The 16,989-nt window shown below is 44.6% G+C and overlaps 1 protein-coding gene across 5 annotated transcripts in view; it reads right to left on the reverse strand.

The window, feature by feature from the left end:
• LOC120058519 (peripheral plasma membrane protein CASK-like) overlaps positions 1-16,989 on the reverse strand; it is a 229,900-nt gene that overhangs the window by 28,775 nt on the left and 184,136 nt on the right. For 3 of the 5 annotated variants that reach the window (XM_039007236.1, XM_039007234.1, XM_039007235.1), the window contains 6 exons: positions 12,007-12,087; positions 4,352-4,540; positions 3,453-3,531; positions 2,616-2,701; positions 2,047-2,115; positions 1,275-1,349 (listed from right to left, as the gene is read on the reverse strand). In XM_039007236.1, coding sequence (XP_038863164.1) covers positions 1,275-1,349; positions 2,047-2,115; positions 2,616-2,701; positions 3,453-3,531; positions 4,352-4,540; positions 12,007-12,087 — 579 coding nt within the window. The remainder of the gene's footprint in view (positions 1-1,274; positions 1,350-2,046; positions 2,116-2,615; positions 2,702-3,452; positions 3,532-4,351; positions 4,541-12,006; positions 12,088-16,989) is intronic. The other 2 variants (XM_039007238.1, XM_039007237.1) reach the window with 1 other exon arrangement.

A 16,989-nucleotide genomic window follows, 5' to 3' on the forward strand; every position in this document is an offset into this window, starting at 1 on the left:
GAAGTTGGAGACTTTTATCTCCCTCAACAACTTTAAACATCTGCTATCCGAGCAGCTAACCGATCGCTGCAGCTGTACATAGTCCATCGGTATATAGCCCACCCAATTTACCTACCTCACCCCCCATACTGCTTTTATTTATTTACTTTTCTGCTCTTTTGCACACCAGTATCTCTACTTGCACATGATCATCTGATGATTTATCACTCCAGTGTTAATCTGCTAAATTGTAATTATTCGATTTACTGCCTACCTGGTTAAAGGTAGATTTACTGCCTACTAGCCTACCTGGTTAAATAAAGGTGAAATAAATAAATAAAATAGCAAAGGGGGTGAATACTGTACATATGCACGCACCACTTTTCCATTTTTTTTTGTTTGAAATAAGTTATTTTTTTCATTTCACTTCACCAATTTTCACTATTTTGTGTATGTCCATTACATGAAATCCAAATAAAAATCAATTTAAATGTCAGGTTGTAATGCAACAAAATAGGAAAAACGCCAAGGCGGGTGAATACTTTTGCAATGCACTGTATGTGGGTAGGTAGAGGTAGGTAGGTAGGAAGGTAGAGGTAGGTTGGTAGGTAGAGGTACGTAGATATAGGTAGGTAGGTACGTAAAGGTAGGCTTGTTGTCTGGATCCTTAGTGAATGTAGTGGATAATATTGGAAGTAGTTGTATAGGAACATAGTTGAATAGGAACATAGTTGTATAGGAACATAGTTGAATAGGAACATAGTTGTATAGGAACATAGTTGTATAGGAACATAGTTGAATAGGAACAGAGATGTATAGGAACAGAGATGTATAGGAACAGAGATGTATAGGAACAGAGCTGCATAGGGCCAGAGCTTTGTGTGTGACTGTGTGAGGATTCCCAGTTATTTTGTGTACTGAAGGTGTCAGCAGAAAGGCACAGCATTTTTACAACACATGGCAGCACAAGGGAGCGTTTTACAGCACACCAATTTGTAAACGGAGATATCGGAAATTTGGCTAGAGGTTAAAGGTTGAAGGCTGGTCTGAACAGCTAGCCATGATGGTGAGGAGTGACATTATCTGTACCAGTATCATAATTGAATGTGATATACAACTGAAAAAGGAAACAAAAATACATGTTGGAGAGGGGGTTTCATCAAACTGGAAAAATATATTATGATACAAACAACAACTGAGTCAAAGGTCTGTGTTGGTCGACTTAGGGGAGAAGGGGGCAGTTTTGGTGTTTGGTTTGGTGTTCAGGGGCTGAGGTGGGGGGTGGGGGTCCTTACCAAGATGAAACTGTTAACACTGGAGTGGCCAGTGCCATTGGCAGGGGATTGCCTGGAGTTGGAGGGGGACTCTGTCTGTAACAAGACGCATAGGTCAGACACACACTCACACACTCAACACGCACACATACTCAACACGCACACACACACACACTCTATCGACTATCTACTTGTTCACCAATACAAAGGAAAACACATTTCACACTCCATGATAAACAAGTAAAAATGACTGTCTTCAATGAACTCATAAGGTGTGCAATCAAATCAACATGACTATCTTACTTACTAATCGTAATAGCAATGATCCCTGCACATCTCCATCTCGCCACAGAGGGGCAGTAGGCTCACAAAGACTGGCTCATCAAGGTCAGGCTAGAACGTTAGCTGTGAGGCTAATCATCAGATAGCACAACTACATTCTGGTCTCTGTGTGACTGACTGGCCAGACTGGGGATCTGTGTGTGGTTGGTGCCAGATCACAGTTACAGGTGACAGGTGACAGGTGACAGAGGTCAGGGTAGGGTGCGGGGTGTTCCGGTATCTTGGTTGTGAAATTGGTGTGCAGTGTGTCTGACCCAGCCCCGAGCAGAACACAGCAGAACACACAGAACCCCACCCGAGGGAAAAGTTCACACACGCACACACACACATATTCAGCCACCAGGCAGGCAGTTGGTTAGTCAAACGGTCAGAAGTTTAAACATCCCCAACGTCAACAGGACGGGTCGCCAGGAGAGAAGGGAGGGGGGAGAGGGAAAGGGCGGTGCGTTACCTCACAGGAGGATCCTTGTGTCCGGTAGCTTGGCACTATCTTAAAGGTGATGCTGCCTCGCATCTCTTTCTGTGGACACATAAACACACACTCAGCATTTAAATACACAAGTACACAAGCTGTCACGCCTGTTCCCCCTCTCTGGCGCTCGAAGGAGCCAGGCTCCCCAGCATTACTCACTCCTGCCACAATCAGTACGCACACCTGCCTTTCCCCATCACCCGCATCAGTGTATTATTGGAGTCACCTGGACTCAATCACCTGTTTATTACCTCCCCTATATTTGTCAGTTCCCCATCTCTGTTCTCCACTGCTGCGTTGATTGTCATTTTTCGTTGTGTATCCGTGTGCTGACGCTGTTCATGTCTTGCTCTTTATCTGTTCCTAATTAAATGTCAACTCCCCGTACCTGCTTCTCGACCCCAGCGTCGGTCATTACACACACACACACACACACACACACACACACACACACACACACACACACACACACACACACACACACACACACACACACACACACACACACACACACACACACACACACACACACACACACACACACTCACCAGCATCCTCTGTAGTTGCTCTACTGTCTGGTTGGCTACACTGATGCTGTTGATCTCTCTGATCTCATCTCCTACATGCAGCGTTCCTACAAAACACATGACAGACAGTCATTACATTACAGACACTGTCATGAAGATGTCCTGGAACAATCTACAGACACTGTCATGAAGATGACCTGGAACAATCTACAGACACGGTCATGAAGATGTCCTGGAACAATCTACAGACACTGTCATGAAGACGTCCTGGAACAATCTACAGACACTGTCATGAAGACGTCCTGGAACAATCTACAGACACTGTCATGAAGACGTCCTGGAACAATCTACAGACACGGTCATGAAGATGACCTGGAACAATCTACAGACACTGTCATGAAGACGTCCTGGAACAATCTACAGACACTGTCATGAAGACGTCCTGGAACAATCTACAGACACGGTCATGAAGATGACCTGGAACAATCTACAGACACGGTCATGAAGATGACCTGGAACAATCTACAGACACGGTCATGAAGACGTCCTGGAACAATCTACAGACACTGTCATGAAGACGTCCTGGAACAATCTACAGACACTGTCATGAAGATGTCCTGGAACAATCTACAGACACGGTCATGAAGACATCCTGGAACAATCTACAGACACTGTCATGAAGATGTCCTGGAACAATCTACAGACACTGTCATGAAGACGTCCTGGAACAATCTACAGACACTGTCATAAAGATGACCATAATAGTCTGTTGACTAGTAATAATGTTTAATAGTCGAGTCTATTGACCAGTAATAATGACAATATCTGTTTGTGTAATAGAATGAGATGGCTGGCTACCTTGTCTGTGGATCATTCCTCCGTGCATTATCCTGGCTACGATACAGTGGTTCAGATTGTTCATCTTCAGCGTGATGCCCTGGAGAGAGAAGACAGGGGTCAGGGGTTAAAGGTCAAGCTTAGGGTCAGAGACTGAGGTGCCAGGCTGAGGGGAAGATTATGGAGAAAAGAACGGAGTGTGTATGACTGCTTGTGGGCCATGTGTGATAATAAATACTGCCTTTGTTTATGCTTGCAATGGCAGAACCTGTTTGTTTGCGTCATGTCATATAACCTGTGCATGTGTAAGTGTGTCTGTGTATGTGCTGTGTGTGTGTGTGTGTGTGTCTGTGAATGTGCATGTGTGTGTGTGTGTCTGTGAATGTGCATGTGTGTGTGTGTGTCTGTGAATGTGAATGTGTGTGTGTGTCTGTGTGTGTGCATGTGTGTGTCTGTGTGTGTGTGTGTGTGTGTCTGTGTGTGTGTGTGTGTGTGTGTGTGTGTGTGTGTGTGTGTGTGTGTGTGTGTGTGTGTGTGTGTGTGTGTATGTGTGAGTGAGTGAGCGAGCGTGCGTGAGTGTGTGTCTGTGAATGTATATGTGCAAGTGAATGTGTGTGTGTGTGTGCGTGCCTGTGTGTGTGTGTGTCTGTGAGTGTGTGTGAGTGTGAGTGTGAGTGTGAGTGTGAGTGTGAGTGTGTGTGTGTGCGTAAAATGACCGAGTGAGTGAGTGAGCGTGTGTGTCTGTGAATGTATATGTGCATGTGTGTGTGAATGTGTGTGTGTGTCTGTGTGTGTGCATGTGTGTGTCTGTGAGTGTGTGTGAGTGTGTGTGTGAGTGTGTGTGTGTCTGTGAGTGTGTGTGAGTGTGTGTGTGTGTGTGTCTGTGAATGTGTATGTACATGTGGGTGTGTGTGTCGTACCATAGGTTCATCAGTGTTCTTCTGGAACTGAACCAGGCGTACTCTCGTCACGTTCTCCAGGTCCATGTCTCCGTTGGTGTTCTCGGGAGATTCTCCGTTCAGGTAGGGCGAGGTGGGCGGGGGGGTCACCCTCAAAGCCTCATCACTGTACACCTCATGGGCCACCACATCATGGGTCTGGAGCAATGCCTGGAAGGGGTATTGGGAGATGAGGGGAGGGAGTGAGTGAGAGGAGAGAAACAGAGAGAGGGAGATAGATCGCCATCAAGGGTCTACAGCAAGGCTGACCTAGACACACATCAAGTACTATACTCACTATAACACATCTCTCTCTCTCTCTCTCTCTCTCTCTCTCTCTCTCTCTCTTTCTTTCTCTTTCTTTCAATTCAATTCAATTCAATTCAATTTGCTTTATTGGCATGACGTAACAATGTACATATTGCCAAAGCCTATTTTGGATATTTACAACATAAAAATAAAAATGAGAATCAAAATTGTCAACGGGACAAGAGTAACAACTTTCTCTTTCTCTCTCTCTTTCTCTCTCTTTCTCTTTCTGTCTCTCTCTCTCTCTCTCTCTTTCTGTCTCTCTCTCTCTCTCTCTCTCTCTGTCTCTCTCTGTCTCTCTCTCTTTCTCTCTCGCTTTCTTTCTTTTTCTCTCTCTCTCAGCTTTGGTGTGAGTCTACTGATGGCACTACCCAAAGACAACCAGCTTTACTTTACTAGATGACAGAGTGATGTTCTGAGAGGAGGCATGCAGTAATAAAACCACAACAAAGACTACTATCACATTCTTTTATTAACGCACGCAGTCATCCCACACACTTACTGAGCGTTCAAACATACACACACATACTCACACACACGCACACTAACCCACACAAGCACGCACACACAAGCACACACACACACACACACACACACACACACACACACACACACACACACACACACACACACACACACACACACACACACACACACACACACACACACACACACACACACACACACACACACACACACACACACACACACACAGAAGGAGATCAGAGAGTGAGACATGAAGGTAGCGGCAGCCTCTCTGACTCTCATTAAACTACATCCCCACAGGGAGCACACACACACGCGCACGCACGCACGCACGCACGCACGCACGCACGCACGCACGCACGCACGCACGCACGCACGCACACACATTACCACAGGAGTGCAGAAGGTGTGTGTGTGTGTGTGTGAGTCTTGAGACCCCTAATGAGAGCAAGATCCTGGGTTTGAAGTGAACTACCCCCAGACAGAGAGGCTTTAAAGTGACAGTCCACTGATAGCTTTATCTTAACAACCTGGTCTGAGGTGATTTCAGCACAGTAACAAAGTGCATGCTACCTTCAGTTGAACACTGCTATGGACACAACATAGACCAGTGTCATTACCTTATATTAGGCAGGGTTCAGGTTTGACCAGAAATGATGACACCTTCAGCCAACTACGCTATACTACAACAGGAACTTTAAAAGCTAGACACACTCATGTACTTATTTTGGGTGCAAGATGATAAAAGAGGGAAAACATCTGTGGAACTGGAATTCCTAAACAAAAGCATTCTGAAGTCAACCCCAGAGTTCTAGAATATCTGATCCGGAGTAAAGTTGACCAAAAATTGAATTCTACAGTTACAGAATTAGAACGTTAGGTCCTCACCAGTATCAGTAGCTAGTAGAGTGAGTGGTGGACGAGGGAGAAAGCTGGGCCTTCTGTAACGTGCTCATGAGAGAGAGGCAGGCTGGGGACACACATGCCCCTGTCTGTGTGTGTCTAGGGATGTGGCAGCTTGTACCTAATGGTGCCTGCCTCCCTCGTATCACCACCTCTGCCTCTCCGTTCCCCACACCTCTTTCTTCCCTCTCTCCATCTCTCTCCTCCCTCTTTCCCTCCCTCCATTTTGGTCAGACCGTGTAGAGCTAGGCTCCAGGTCAGATCTACACGACTCACTGACCACTCCATTTCACTCACAATCTCTCCCTCTTTCCAAAACCCTCCTTCCATCTCTCCCCCCCACCACTCTCTCTCCCTTCACAGTGCAGTCTGTATTGCTCGGCCCCAACTCTCTCTCCCTTCACAGTGCAGTCTGTATTGCTCGGCCCCAACTCTCTCTCCCTTCACAGTGCAGTCTGTATTGCTCGGCCCCAACTCCCTCTCTCTCAATTCAATTTCAAGTTAAGGGCTTTATTGGCATGGGAAACATATGTTTACATTGCCAAAGCAAGTGAAATAGATAATAAACAAAAGTGAAATTAACAATAACATTTTACAGTAAACATTCCAAACTTAGAATGTCATATTATGTCTAACAATGGGCAAATATTTAAAGTACCAAAGGGAAAATAAATAAACATAAATATGGGTTGCATTTACTATGGTGTTTGTTCTTCACCGGTTGCCCTTTTCTTGTTGCAACAGGTCACAAATCTTGCTGCTGTGATGGCACACTGTGGAATTTCACCCAATAGATATGGGAGTTTATCAAAATATTATTTATTTTTTAATTCTTTGTGGGTCTGTGTAATCTGAGGGAAGTATGTGTCTCTAATATGGTCATACATTTGGCAGGAGTTTAGGAAGTGAAGCTCAGTTTCCACATCATTTTGTGGGCAGTGTGCACATAGCCTGTCTTCTCTTGAGAGCCAGGTCTGTCTACGGCAGCCTTTCTCAATAGCAAGGCTCTGTTTTTTTCGGTTAATTCTTTCCAGTGTGTCAAGTAATTCTCATTTTGTTTTCTCATGATTTGGTTGGGTCTAATTGTGTTGCTGTCCTGGGGCTCTGTTCACAAACACAAACCGACCCAACCAAATCATGAGAAACAAAAGATAATTACTTGACACGTTGGAAATATAAAAACTAGAATGCTATTTCAAATCAAATCAAATTGTATTTGTCACATGCACCGAATACAACAGGTGTAGACCTTACAGTGAAATGCTTACTTACAAGCCCTTAATGCAGTTTTAAGAAAAGACCTAGAAAAAGGTAAGAGATAAGAATAACAAATAATTAAAGAGCAGCAGTAAAATAACAATAGCGGGGCTATATACAGGGGGTACCGGTACAGAGTCAATGTGAGGGGGCACCTGAGTCGAGGTAATTGAGGTAATATGTACATGTAGGTAGAGTTATTAAAGTGACTATGCATAGATGATAACAGACAGTAGCGGCAGCGTACAAAGGAGAGGGGGCTACATTCATAAGTGCATGTGTAACGTTAAGTACACACAATTTCGCTATATGCGGGGGAGGGAGGGGGGCAATGCAAATAGTCTGGGTAGCCATTTGATTAGCTGTTCAGGAGTCTTATGGCTTGGGGGTAGAAGCTGTTTATAAGCCTCTTGGACCTAGACTTGGCGCTCCGGTACCGCTTGCCGTGCGGTAGCAGAGAGAACATTCTATGACTAGGGCGGCTGGAGTAAATTTTTCGGGCTTTCCTCTGACACCGCCTGGTATAGAGGTCCTGGATGGCAGGAAGCTTGGCCCCGGTGATGTACTGGGCCGTACGCACTACCCTCTGTAGTGCCTTGCGGTCGGAGGCCGAGCAGTTGCCATACCAGGCAATGATGCAACCGGTCAGGATGCTCTCGATGCAGCTGTAAAACCTTTTGAGGATCTGAGGACCCATGCCAAATTTTTTCAGTCTCCTGAGGGGGAATAGGTTTTGTCGCGCCCTCTTTACGACTGTCTTGGTGTGCTTGGACCATGCTAGTTTGTTGGTGATGTGGACACCAAGGAACTTGAAGCTCTCAACCTGCTCCACTACAGTCTCATCAATGAGAATGGGGGCGTGCTCGGTCCTCCTTTTCCTGTAGCCCACAATCAGCTCCTTTGTCTTGCTCACATTGAGGGAGAGGTTGTTGTCCTGGTACCACACTGCCAGGTCTCTGACCTCCTCCCTATAGGCTGTCTCATCGTTGTCGGTGATCAGGCAGATGACTGTTGTGTCATCAGCAAACTGAATGATGGTGTTGGAATCGTGCCTGACCGTGCAGTCATGAGTGAAAAGGGAGTACAGGAGGGGACTGAGCACGCACCCCTGATGGGCCCCCGTGTTGAGGATCAGCGTGGCGGATGTGTTGTTACCTACCCTTACCACCTGGGGGTGGTGTTTCGTCCCAGGGTCCTTAGCTTAGTGATGAGTTTGGAGGGCACTATGGTGTTGAACGCTGAGCTGTAGTCAATGAATAGCATTTTCACATAGGTGTTCCTTTTGTCCAAGTGGGAAAGGGCAGTGTAGAGTGCAATAGAGATTGCATCATCTGTGGATCTGTTGGTGCGGTACGCAAATTGGAGTGGGTTTAGGGTTTCTTGGATAATGGTGATCATGTGAGCCATGACCAGCCTTTCAAAGCATTTCATGGCTACAGACGTGAGTGCTACGGGTCGGTAGTCATTTAGGCAGGTTACCTTAGTGTTCTTGGGCACAGGGACTATGGTGGTCTGCTTGAAACATGTTGGTATTACAGACAGGGAGAGGTTGAAAATGTCAGTGAAGACAATTGCCAGTTGGTCAGCGCATGCTCGGAGTACACATCCTGCTAACCCTGCGGCCTTGTGAATGTTGACCTGTTTAAAGGTCTTACTCACATCGGCTGCGGAGAGCGTGATCACACAGTCGTCCGGAACAGCTGATGCTATCATGCATGTTTCAGTGTTACTTGACTTTACCTCATCTGGTAGGCTCGTGTCACTGGGCAGCTCTCGGCTGTGTTTCCCTTTGTAGTCTGTAAAAGTTTGCAAGCCCTGCCACATCCGACGAGCGTCGGAGCCGGTGTAGTACGATTCGATCTTAGTCGCTTTGCCTGTTTGTCGGTTCATCGGAGGGCATAGCGGGATTTCTTATAAGCTTCCGGGTTAGAGTTCCGCTCCTTTAAAGTGGCAGCTCTACCCTTTAGGACAGTGCGAATGTTGCCTGTAATCCATGGCTTCTGGTTGGGGTATGTACGTACAGTCACTATGGGGACAACGTCCTCGATGCACTTATTGATAAAGCCAGTGACTGAGGTGGTATACTTCTCAATGCCATCGGAGGAATCCCGGAACATATTCCAGTCTGTGCTAACAAAACTGTCCTGTAGTTAAGCATCTGCTTCAACTGACCACTTTTTTTATAGACAGAGTCACTGGTTCTTCTTGCTTTAATTTTTGCTTGTAAGCAAGAATCAGAAGCATAGAATTATGGTCAGATTTGCCAAATGGAGGGCGAGGGAGAGCTTTGTACACGTCTGCATGCAGAATTCTGCAAAAATATCCTCTGTGTACAACGTAAAACACCAAATAATGCATGCAGAGCAGAATTAGGCCGATACCCGCTAATGATCAAAATCCAGAAAAGAGCCGTTAAATTCTACAACCATCTAAAAGGAAGCGATTCCCAAACATTCCATAACAAAGCCATCCCCTACAGAAGATGAACCTGGAGAAGAGTCCCCTAAGCAAGCTGGTCCTGGGGCTCTGTTCACAAACACAAACAGACCCCACAGAGCCCCAGGACAGCAACACAATTAGACCCAACCAAATCATAAGAAAACAGTTGATCAAAATATAATTTGTTTTGAAATTCTTTGTGGGTCTGTGTAATCTGAGGGAAGTATGTGTCTCTAATATGGTCATACATGTGGCAGGAGGTTAGGAAGTGCAGCTCAGTTTCCACATCATCTTGTGGGCAGTATGCACATAGCCTGTCTTCTCTTGAGAGCCAGGTCTGCCTACGGCAGCCTTTTTCGATAGCAATACTCACTGAGTCTGTATATAGTCAAAGTTTTCCTTAAGTTTGGGTCAGTCACAATGGTCAGGTATTCTACCACTGTGTACTCTGTTTAGGGCCAAATAGCATTCTAGTTTGCTCTGTTTTTTTGTTAATTCTTTCCAACGTGTCAAGTAATTATCTTTTTGTTTTCTCATGATTTGCTTAGGTCTAATTGTGCTGCTGTCCTGGGGCTCTGTGGGGTGTGTTTGTGAACAGAGCCCCAGACTTTGCCTTTGTTTTGGTTTGTTTGTTTGTCAATCAGGGTGAATACATGGTCTGTTGTGCGGTAATTTGGTTAAAAGCCAATTTGACATTTGCTCAGTACATTGTTTTCACTGAGGAAATGTACGAGTCTGCTGTTAATGATAATGCAGAGGATTTTCCCAAGGTTGCTGATGACGCATATCCCACGGTAGTTATTGGGGTCAAATTTGTCTCCACTTTTGTGGATTGGGGTGATCAGTCCTTGGATCCAAATATTGGGGAAGATGCCAGAGCTAAGGATGATGTTAAAGAGTTTTAGTTTAGCCAATTGGAATTTGGTGTCTGTATATTTTATAATTTAATTGAGGATACCATCAACACCACATGCCCTTTTGGGTTGGAGTGTTTGTATTTTGTCCTGTAGTTCATTCAAGGTATTTGGAGAATCCAGTGTTTTCTGGTAGTCTTTAATAGGTTATTCTAAGATTTGTATTTGATCATGTATATGTTTTTGCTCTTTATTCTTTGTTATAGAGCCAAAAAGATTGGAGAAGTGGTTTACCCATACATCTCCATTTTGGATAGATAATGTGTGTTGTTGTTTGTTTAGTGTTTTCCAATTTTCCCAGAAGTGGTTAGAGTCTATGGATTCTTCAATTACATTGAGCTGATTTCTGACGTGCTGTTTCTTCTTTTTCCATACTGTATTTCTGTATTGTTCTAGTGATTCACCATAGTGAAGGCGTAGACTCAGGTTTTCCGGGTCTCTATGTTTTTGGTTGGACAGATTTCTCAATTTCTTTCTTAGATTTTTGCATTCTTCATCAAACCATTTGTCATTGTTGTTCATTTTCTTCGGTTTTCTATTTGAGATTTTTAGATTTGATAGGGAAGCTGAGAGGTCATATATACTGTTAAGATTTTCTACTGCCAAGTTTACACCTTCACTATTACAGTGGAACGTTTTAACCAGGAAATTGTCTAAAAGGGATTGAATTTGTTGTTGCCTAATTGTTTTTTGGTAGGTTTCCAAACTGCATTCCTTCCATCTGTAGCATTTCTTAATGTTACTCAGTTCCTTTGGCTTTGATGCCTCATGATTGAGTATTGCTCTGTTCAAGTAGACTGTGATTTTGCTGTGGTCTGATAGGGGTGTCAGTGGGCTGACTGTGAACGCTCTGAGAGACTCTGGGTTGAGGTCAGTGATAAAGTAGTCTACAGTACTACTGCCAAGAGATGAGCTATAGGTGTACCTACCATAGGAGTCCCCTCGAAGCCTACCATTGACTATGTACATACCCAGTGTGCGACAGAGCTGTAGGAGTTGTGACCCGTTTTTGTTGGTTATGTTGTCATAGTTGTGCCTAGGGGGGCATATGGGGGAGGGAATGCTGTCACGTGCAGGCAGGTGTTAGTCCCCCGGTGTGCTCTCACTGATGTTCCACTCTCTTTCTGTCTCTCTCCTTACCTCTGTCTCTCTCCATCTATCTGCCCCCTCTCTTTCTGTCTCTGTCCTTACCTCTCTGTCTCTCTCCTTCTATCTGGCCCCCTCTCTCTCTGTCTGTTTCTGTCTCTCTTTGTCTCTGCTATAGCTTCAGTCATGACGCCTAAACACAGCCAAGTCGAGGTGTGTGTGTATGTGTGTGCTTTCACTCACCATAAAGTGCGGCTGGGTCAGTATCCGTCTGAGCTCCTTGGCGTCGTGGTTGTCTGGGTAATAAGAGATCTCTTCCAGTACCTGTAAGGTGGAAGCACAAAAGCATAGGACGCCAGTCACAGGGCCTTTCTGTAAAGTAGTAGAGTAGTCCTGCTTAATGCCTGTCCCAAACACACACTGAAGAGTACATCAACCTCTGGTCTGAGTATACACACATACAGTAATACCCTCTCACACTTCCTAACCCCCCCTCCCTGTAGAACCACGTAAACTAGTACAAATTGCATTTTGAAATGTTCATCCCATAAGGTCCCTCCTCATGGCTTCTCTTAACCAATAAGAGTCCTCTTCAGGGCTTGTTCATGCCCTCTGGCCTCTCGGAGTGACCTGATTTGGAGTCAGGTCCTGCTATGTCACACCTGCCTGCTGAATTGGGAGATGGAGAGTCCTGGCACGTAAAGGTGTGTGCGAGTTGGAGTGTGTGTGTGAGTGTGTCTGTGGCAGATGGGCAGCAGGTAGCCTAGCAGTTAAGAGCATTGGGCCAATAACCGAAAGGTCACTGGTTCAAATCCCTGAGCTGCCTATGTAAAACATCTGTCAATGTGCCCTTAAGCAAGGCACTTAAAGGGAAAGTCCACCCAAAAATGATATTTTGGTATTTGTTTCATTAGTCCATTGTTGACAAAGTCCCATATCTTGAAAACTTGATTGCCATCAAGCAAAACAGTTTGGGACGATATCAACAGTGGACTAATGGAACAAATAACAAAAGATCGTTTTTTGGTGGAATTTTGCTTTAACCCTAATGGCACCTGTACGTCTCTCTGGATAAGAGCGACTGCTAAATGACTCAAATGTAAAAATGTAAATGAGTGGTGAGACCAGGCTTGGAGGGGAAGTTAAACATAAATCCAGGTGACATCGCTATGGATCAATCTGTGTGTTTGCTATTGTTGTATCCATTGCCTCTGATCAATCAGGACGTTCAATTTCACTTTCTGAGTTGAAAATGGAATGGATCACAAACTTGATCTACACAACAATTTACGACCTATTTTAGAGAGGATACACTCAGAGCCACACTACAGACTCCACAATAGACTCACACACGTGCTACTGAGCTACAGCTTACATGGGTCAAGCTACAGCCTAACGTATGCATCGTCACAGACAGCTCTACGCTACTCCCAGTCTCCTTCTGTCAAATACAACATTGCTTTAAAATAAAACCAACTCGTTTTTCTTTGTTTTATTTGTGTGTGTGTCTGTGTGTGTGTGTGTGTGTGTGTGTGTGTGTTGTGAAAGGCGTCTCTAGGGCTTACATATTCCAGGTGTTTCAAAGTGGAACTTGCTTCGTCTTGGATGGAGCTCTTTAGACCAGGAGGAGGACACAGGGAGGACAGTTACACGTGACCTCTGAGGATGTCCTTGGTCCTCATAGAAAGAGTCAGGGGTCATGGGGTCAAAGGCCAGGGGTTGTCAAGAGGGTCAGGGGGGTAAATTTGAAAAAGGTCTAAGATGACGGCGTCGGGGGGAAAGGTTAGTGTCTATAGGTTTAGGACCAGGGTCAAATATAAAAAGTGCTAGTATTAATTTTTGAAATTATTTCAGTATCGCCACTGAGGATCAGCAGCAGAAAGTCAAGCAGAGTATCACAGAGGAAGTCCCTTTAAGTCACTGGTGGCAAGAAATAAAGGAGATTTGGTTCTGTGGTGAAATACTGGATCAATGTGTCTAACATTGACTAGAAAGACACTCAGATCAGAACTCAGAGAGAAAATGAGGACACTGCTAGAGGAAGTAGGCAACAAAAAAACATTACACACACGCACGTGTATACACGCACACACGCACGCACACACACACGCGCACACACACACACACACCTATAATCCAATGCAATACAAACTCCCAGTGGGGTACTTAAGTAAAAATACTTTAAAGTACTACTTAAGTCATTTTTTGGGGTATCTGTACTTTACTATTTATATTTTGCCACTTTTACTTTAATACATTTCTAAAGAAAATAATGTACTTTTTACTCTATACATTTTCCCTGACACCCAAAAGTACTCGTTACATTTTGAATGCTTAACAGGACAGGAAAATTGTCCAATTCACAAACTTAAAGAGAAAATCCCTGGTCATCCCTATTGCCTCTGATCGGACTCACTAAACACAAATGCTTTGTTTGTAAATGATGTCTGAGTGTCGGAGTGGGCCCCTGGCTACCCATAAATATAAAAAAACAAGAAAATGGTGCTGTCTGGTTTGGTTGATATAAGGAATTTGAAAAGATTTATACTTTTACATTGACTTTTGATACTTAAGTATATTTAAAACCAAATACTTTTAGACTTTTACTCAAGTAGTATTTTACTGGGTGCCGTCATTGTAAATAAGAATTTGTTCTTAATTGACTTGTTTAGTTAAATAAAGGTTAAATAAATAAATCCAAATCAAAATAGGTGACTTTTCTATTAGTCATTCTATTAGTCATTTTCTATTAAGGTATCTTTACTTTTACTCAAGTATGACAATTGGGTACTTTTTCCACTACTGCAAACCATGCCATACAAACTCCTAATCCAGCGCCATACTAGATCCAACTCCATACAAACTCCTAATCCAACTCCATACAAACTCCTAATCCAACTCCATACAAACTCCTAATCCAACGCCATACAAACTCCTAATCCAACGCCATACAAACTCCTAATCCAACGCCATACAAACTCCTAATCCAACTCCATACAAACTCCTAATCCAACTCCACACAAACTCCTAATCCAACGCCATACAAACTCCTAATCCAACGCCATACAAACTCCTAATCCAACGCCATACAAACTCCTAATCCAACTCCATACAAACTCCTAATCCAACTCCACACAAACTCCTAATCCAACTCCATACAAACTCCTAATCCAACTCCATACAAACTCCTAATCCAACTCCATACAAACTCCTAATCCAATTCCATACTAGCTCCAACTCCATACAAACTCCTAATCCAACTAGACCAGCTTAAAAGTAAAACTATGACACAGACAGCACCATAAACAGGTTAGACTAAATCCCCTCTAGGACCAGACTGGGTCAACTCTAGCTGGTTAATTACTCAAATCCTTTAGACTTACTTCAAAGCCACATACAGAGTTCTACACTGCTCTAAATGGACTGTCCAGTGTTAATACTGCTACTGTTAATAATACTGTCCAGTGTTTTTCAACCTACTCCCTCCCCCTCTCACTTTCTTCTCAGCCTGAAGTACAATTTAATTGCCCTCCACATACAATGAACCCAATACAAACATTTCACACTTACAACATGTGGGCTTGTTTTGACAAAGTCTATACACACACTAACAATGCACACTACCTTTTCTCTGGTCTCTCCCTCCCTACCTCCCTCCTCCCTCCGTCTAACCCATACCCATCCCTCCCTCCCTCTCTCTCCTGGTTCATTCATTGAGAGTGTGTGAATTCAGCCAGCTAGAGTGTGAGTGTGTGTGAGTGTGTGTGTGAGTGTGTGTGTGTGAGTGTGTGTGTGTGAGAGAGTGTGTGTGTGTGTGCGTGTGAGTGTGTGTGTGTGTGTGTGCACGCGTGTGTGTGAGTGTGCGTGTGAGTGTGTGTGTGTGTGAGTGTGAGTGTGAGTGTGAGTGTGCGTGTGAGTGTGTGTGTGAGTGTGTGTGTGTGAGTGCGTGTGCGTGTGCGTGTGTGAGTGTGTGTGTGCTTGTGAGTGTGTGTCTGAGTGTGTGTGTGCGTGTGAGCGTGTGCGTGTGAGTGTGTGTCTGAGTGTGTGCGTGTGTGTGAGTGTGTGCGTGTGAGTGTCTGTGTGTGAGTGTGTGTGTGCGTGTAAGTGTGTGTCTGAGTGTGTGTGTGCGTGTGTGTGTGTGTGTGAGTGTGTGTGTGCGTGTGTGTGTGTGTGTGCGTGCGTGAGTGTGTGTGTGTGTGTGTGAGTGTGTGCGTGTGAGTGTCTGTGTGTGAGTGTGTGTGTGCGTGTAAGTGTGTGTCTGAGTGTGTGTGTGCGTGTGTGTGAGTGTGTGTGTGTGTGTGTGCGTGCGTGAGTGTGTGTGAGTGTGATTGTGTGTGTGTGCGTGTGAGTGTGTGTCTGAGTGTGTGTGTGTGTGTGTGAGTGTGTGTGCGTGTGTGTGAGCGTGTGTGTTCGTGTGAGTGTGTGTCTGAGTGAGTGAGTGTGTGTGTGTGTGTGTGTGAGTATGTGTGTGAGTGTGAGTGTGTGTGTCTGAGTGTGTGAGTGTGTGTGTCTGAGTGTGTGTGTGTGTCTGAGTGAGTGTGCGTGTGTGTCTGAGTGTATGTGTAGCTCAGGACCTACTAACAAAGGGCAAATAAACAAGCAGTCTAAGCTCCTTATTATATGAATAGTGTCTATGAATGATCCAACAGACTGTGGATTAGCTTCACTAACAGTGGGAAACAAAACCCAACAGATCCTGTATGTTTGTAGAACAGACTGCAGATTCGATCGCAGGCTGCATTCCATTACGAAACAGTTGTCCCTACTCCTTCTGCTCTTGTCCACCCTTCTTTCAGGGGGAAACCTTTTGGAATGGAACGCAGCCTCAGTGTTTGACAGTCTAGCAGTTCAAAACTGTCCGGATCCAATGGCCACCTTCTATATTTACTACCTCTTCATCTTCATCTTGTTCATTAAAAAATAATAATCGGCTGACCTACTCTAGAACCAGTCCTACTCTAGAACCAGTCCTACTATAGAACCAGTCCTACTACAGAACCAGTCCAACTATAGAACCAGTCCTACTACAGAACCAGTCCTACTATAGAACCAGTCCTACTACAGAACCAGTCCTACTCTAGAACCAGTCCTACTCTAGAACCAGTCCTACTACAGAACCAGTCCTACTCTAGAACCAGTCCTACTACAGAACCAGTCCTACTCTAGAACCAGTCCTACTCTAGAATCAGTCCTACTACAGAACCAGTCCTACTACAGAACCAGTCC

The sequence above is a fragment of the Salvelinus namaycush genome, chromosome 13 (genome assembly GCF_016432855.1).
Source record: "Salvelinus namaycush isolate Seneca chromosome 13, SaNama_1.0, whole genome shotgun sequence".
Classification (NCBI taxonomy): Eukaryota; Metazoa; Chordata; class Actinopteri; order Salmoniformes; family Salmonidae; genus Salvelinus; species Salvelinus namaycush.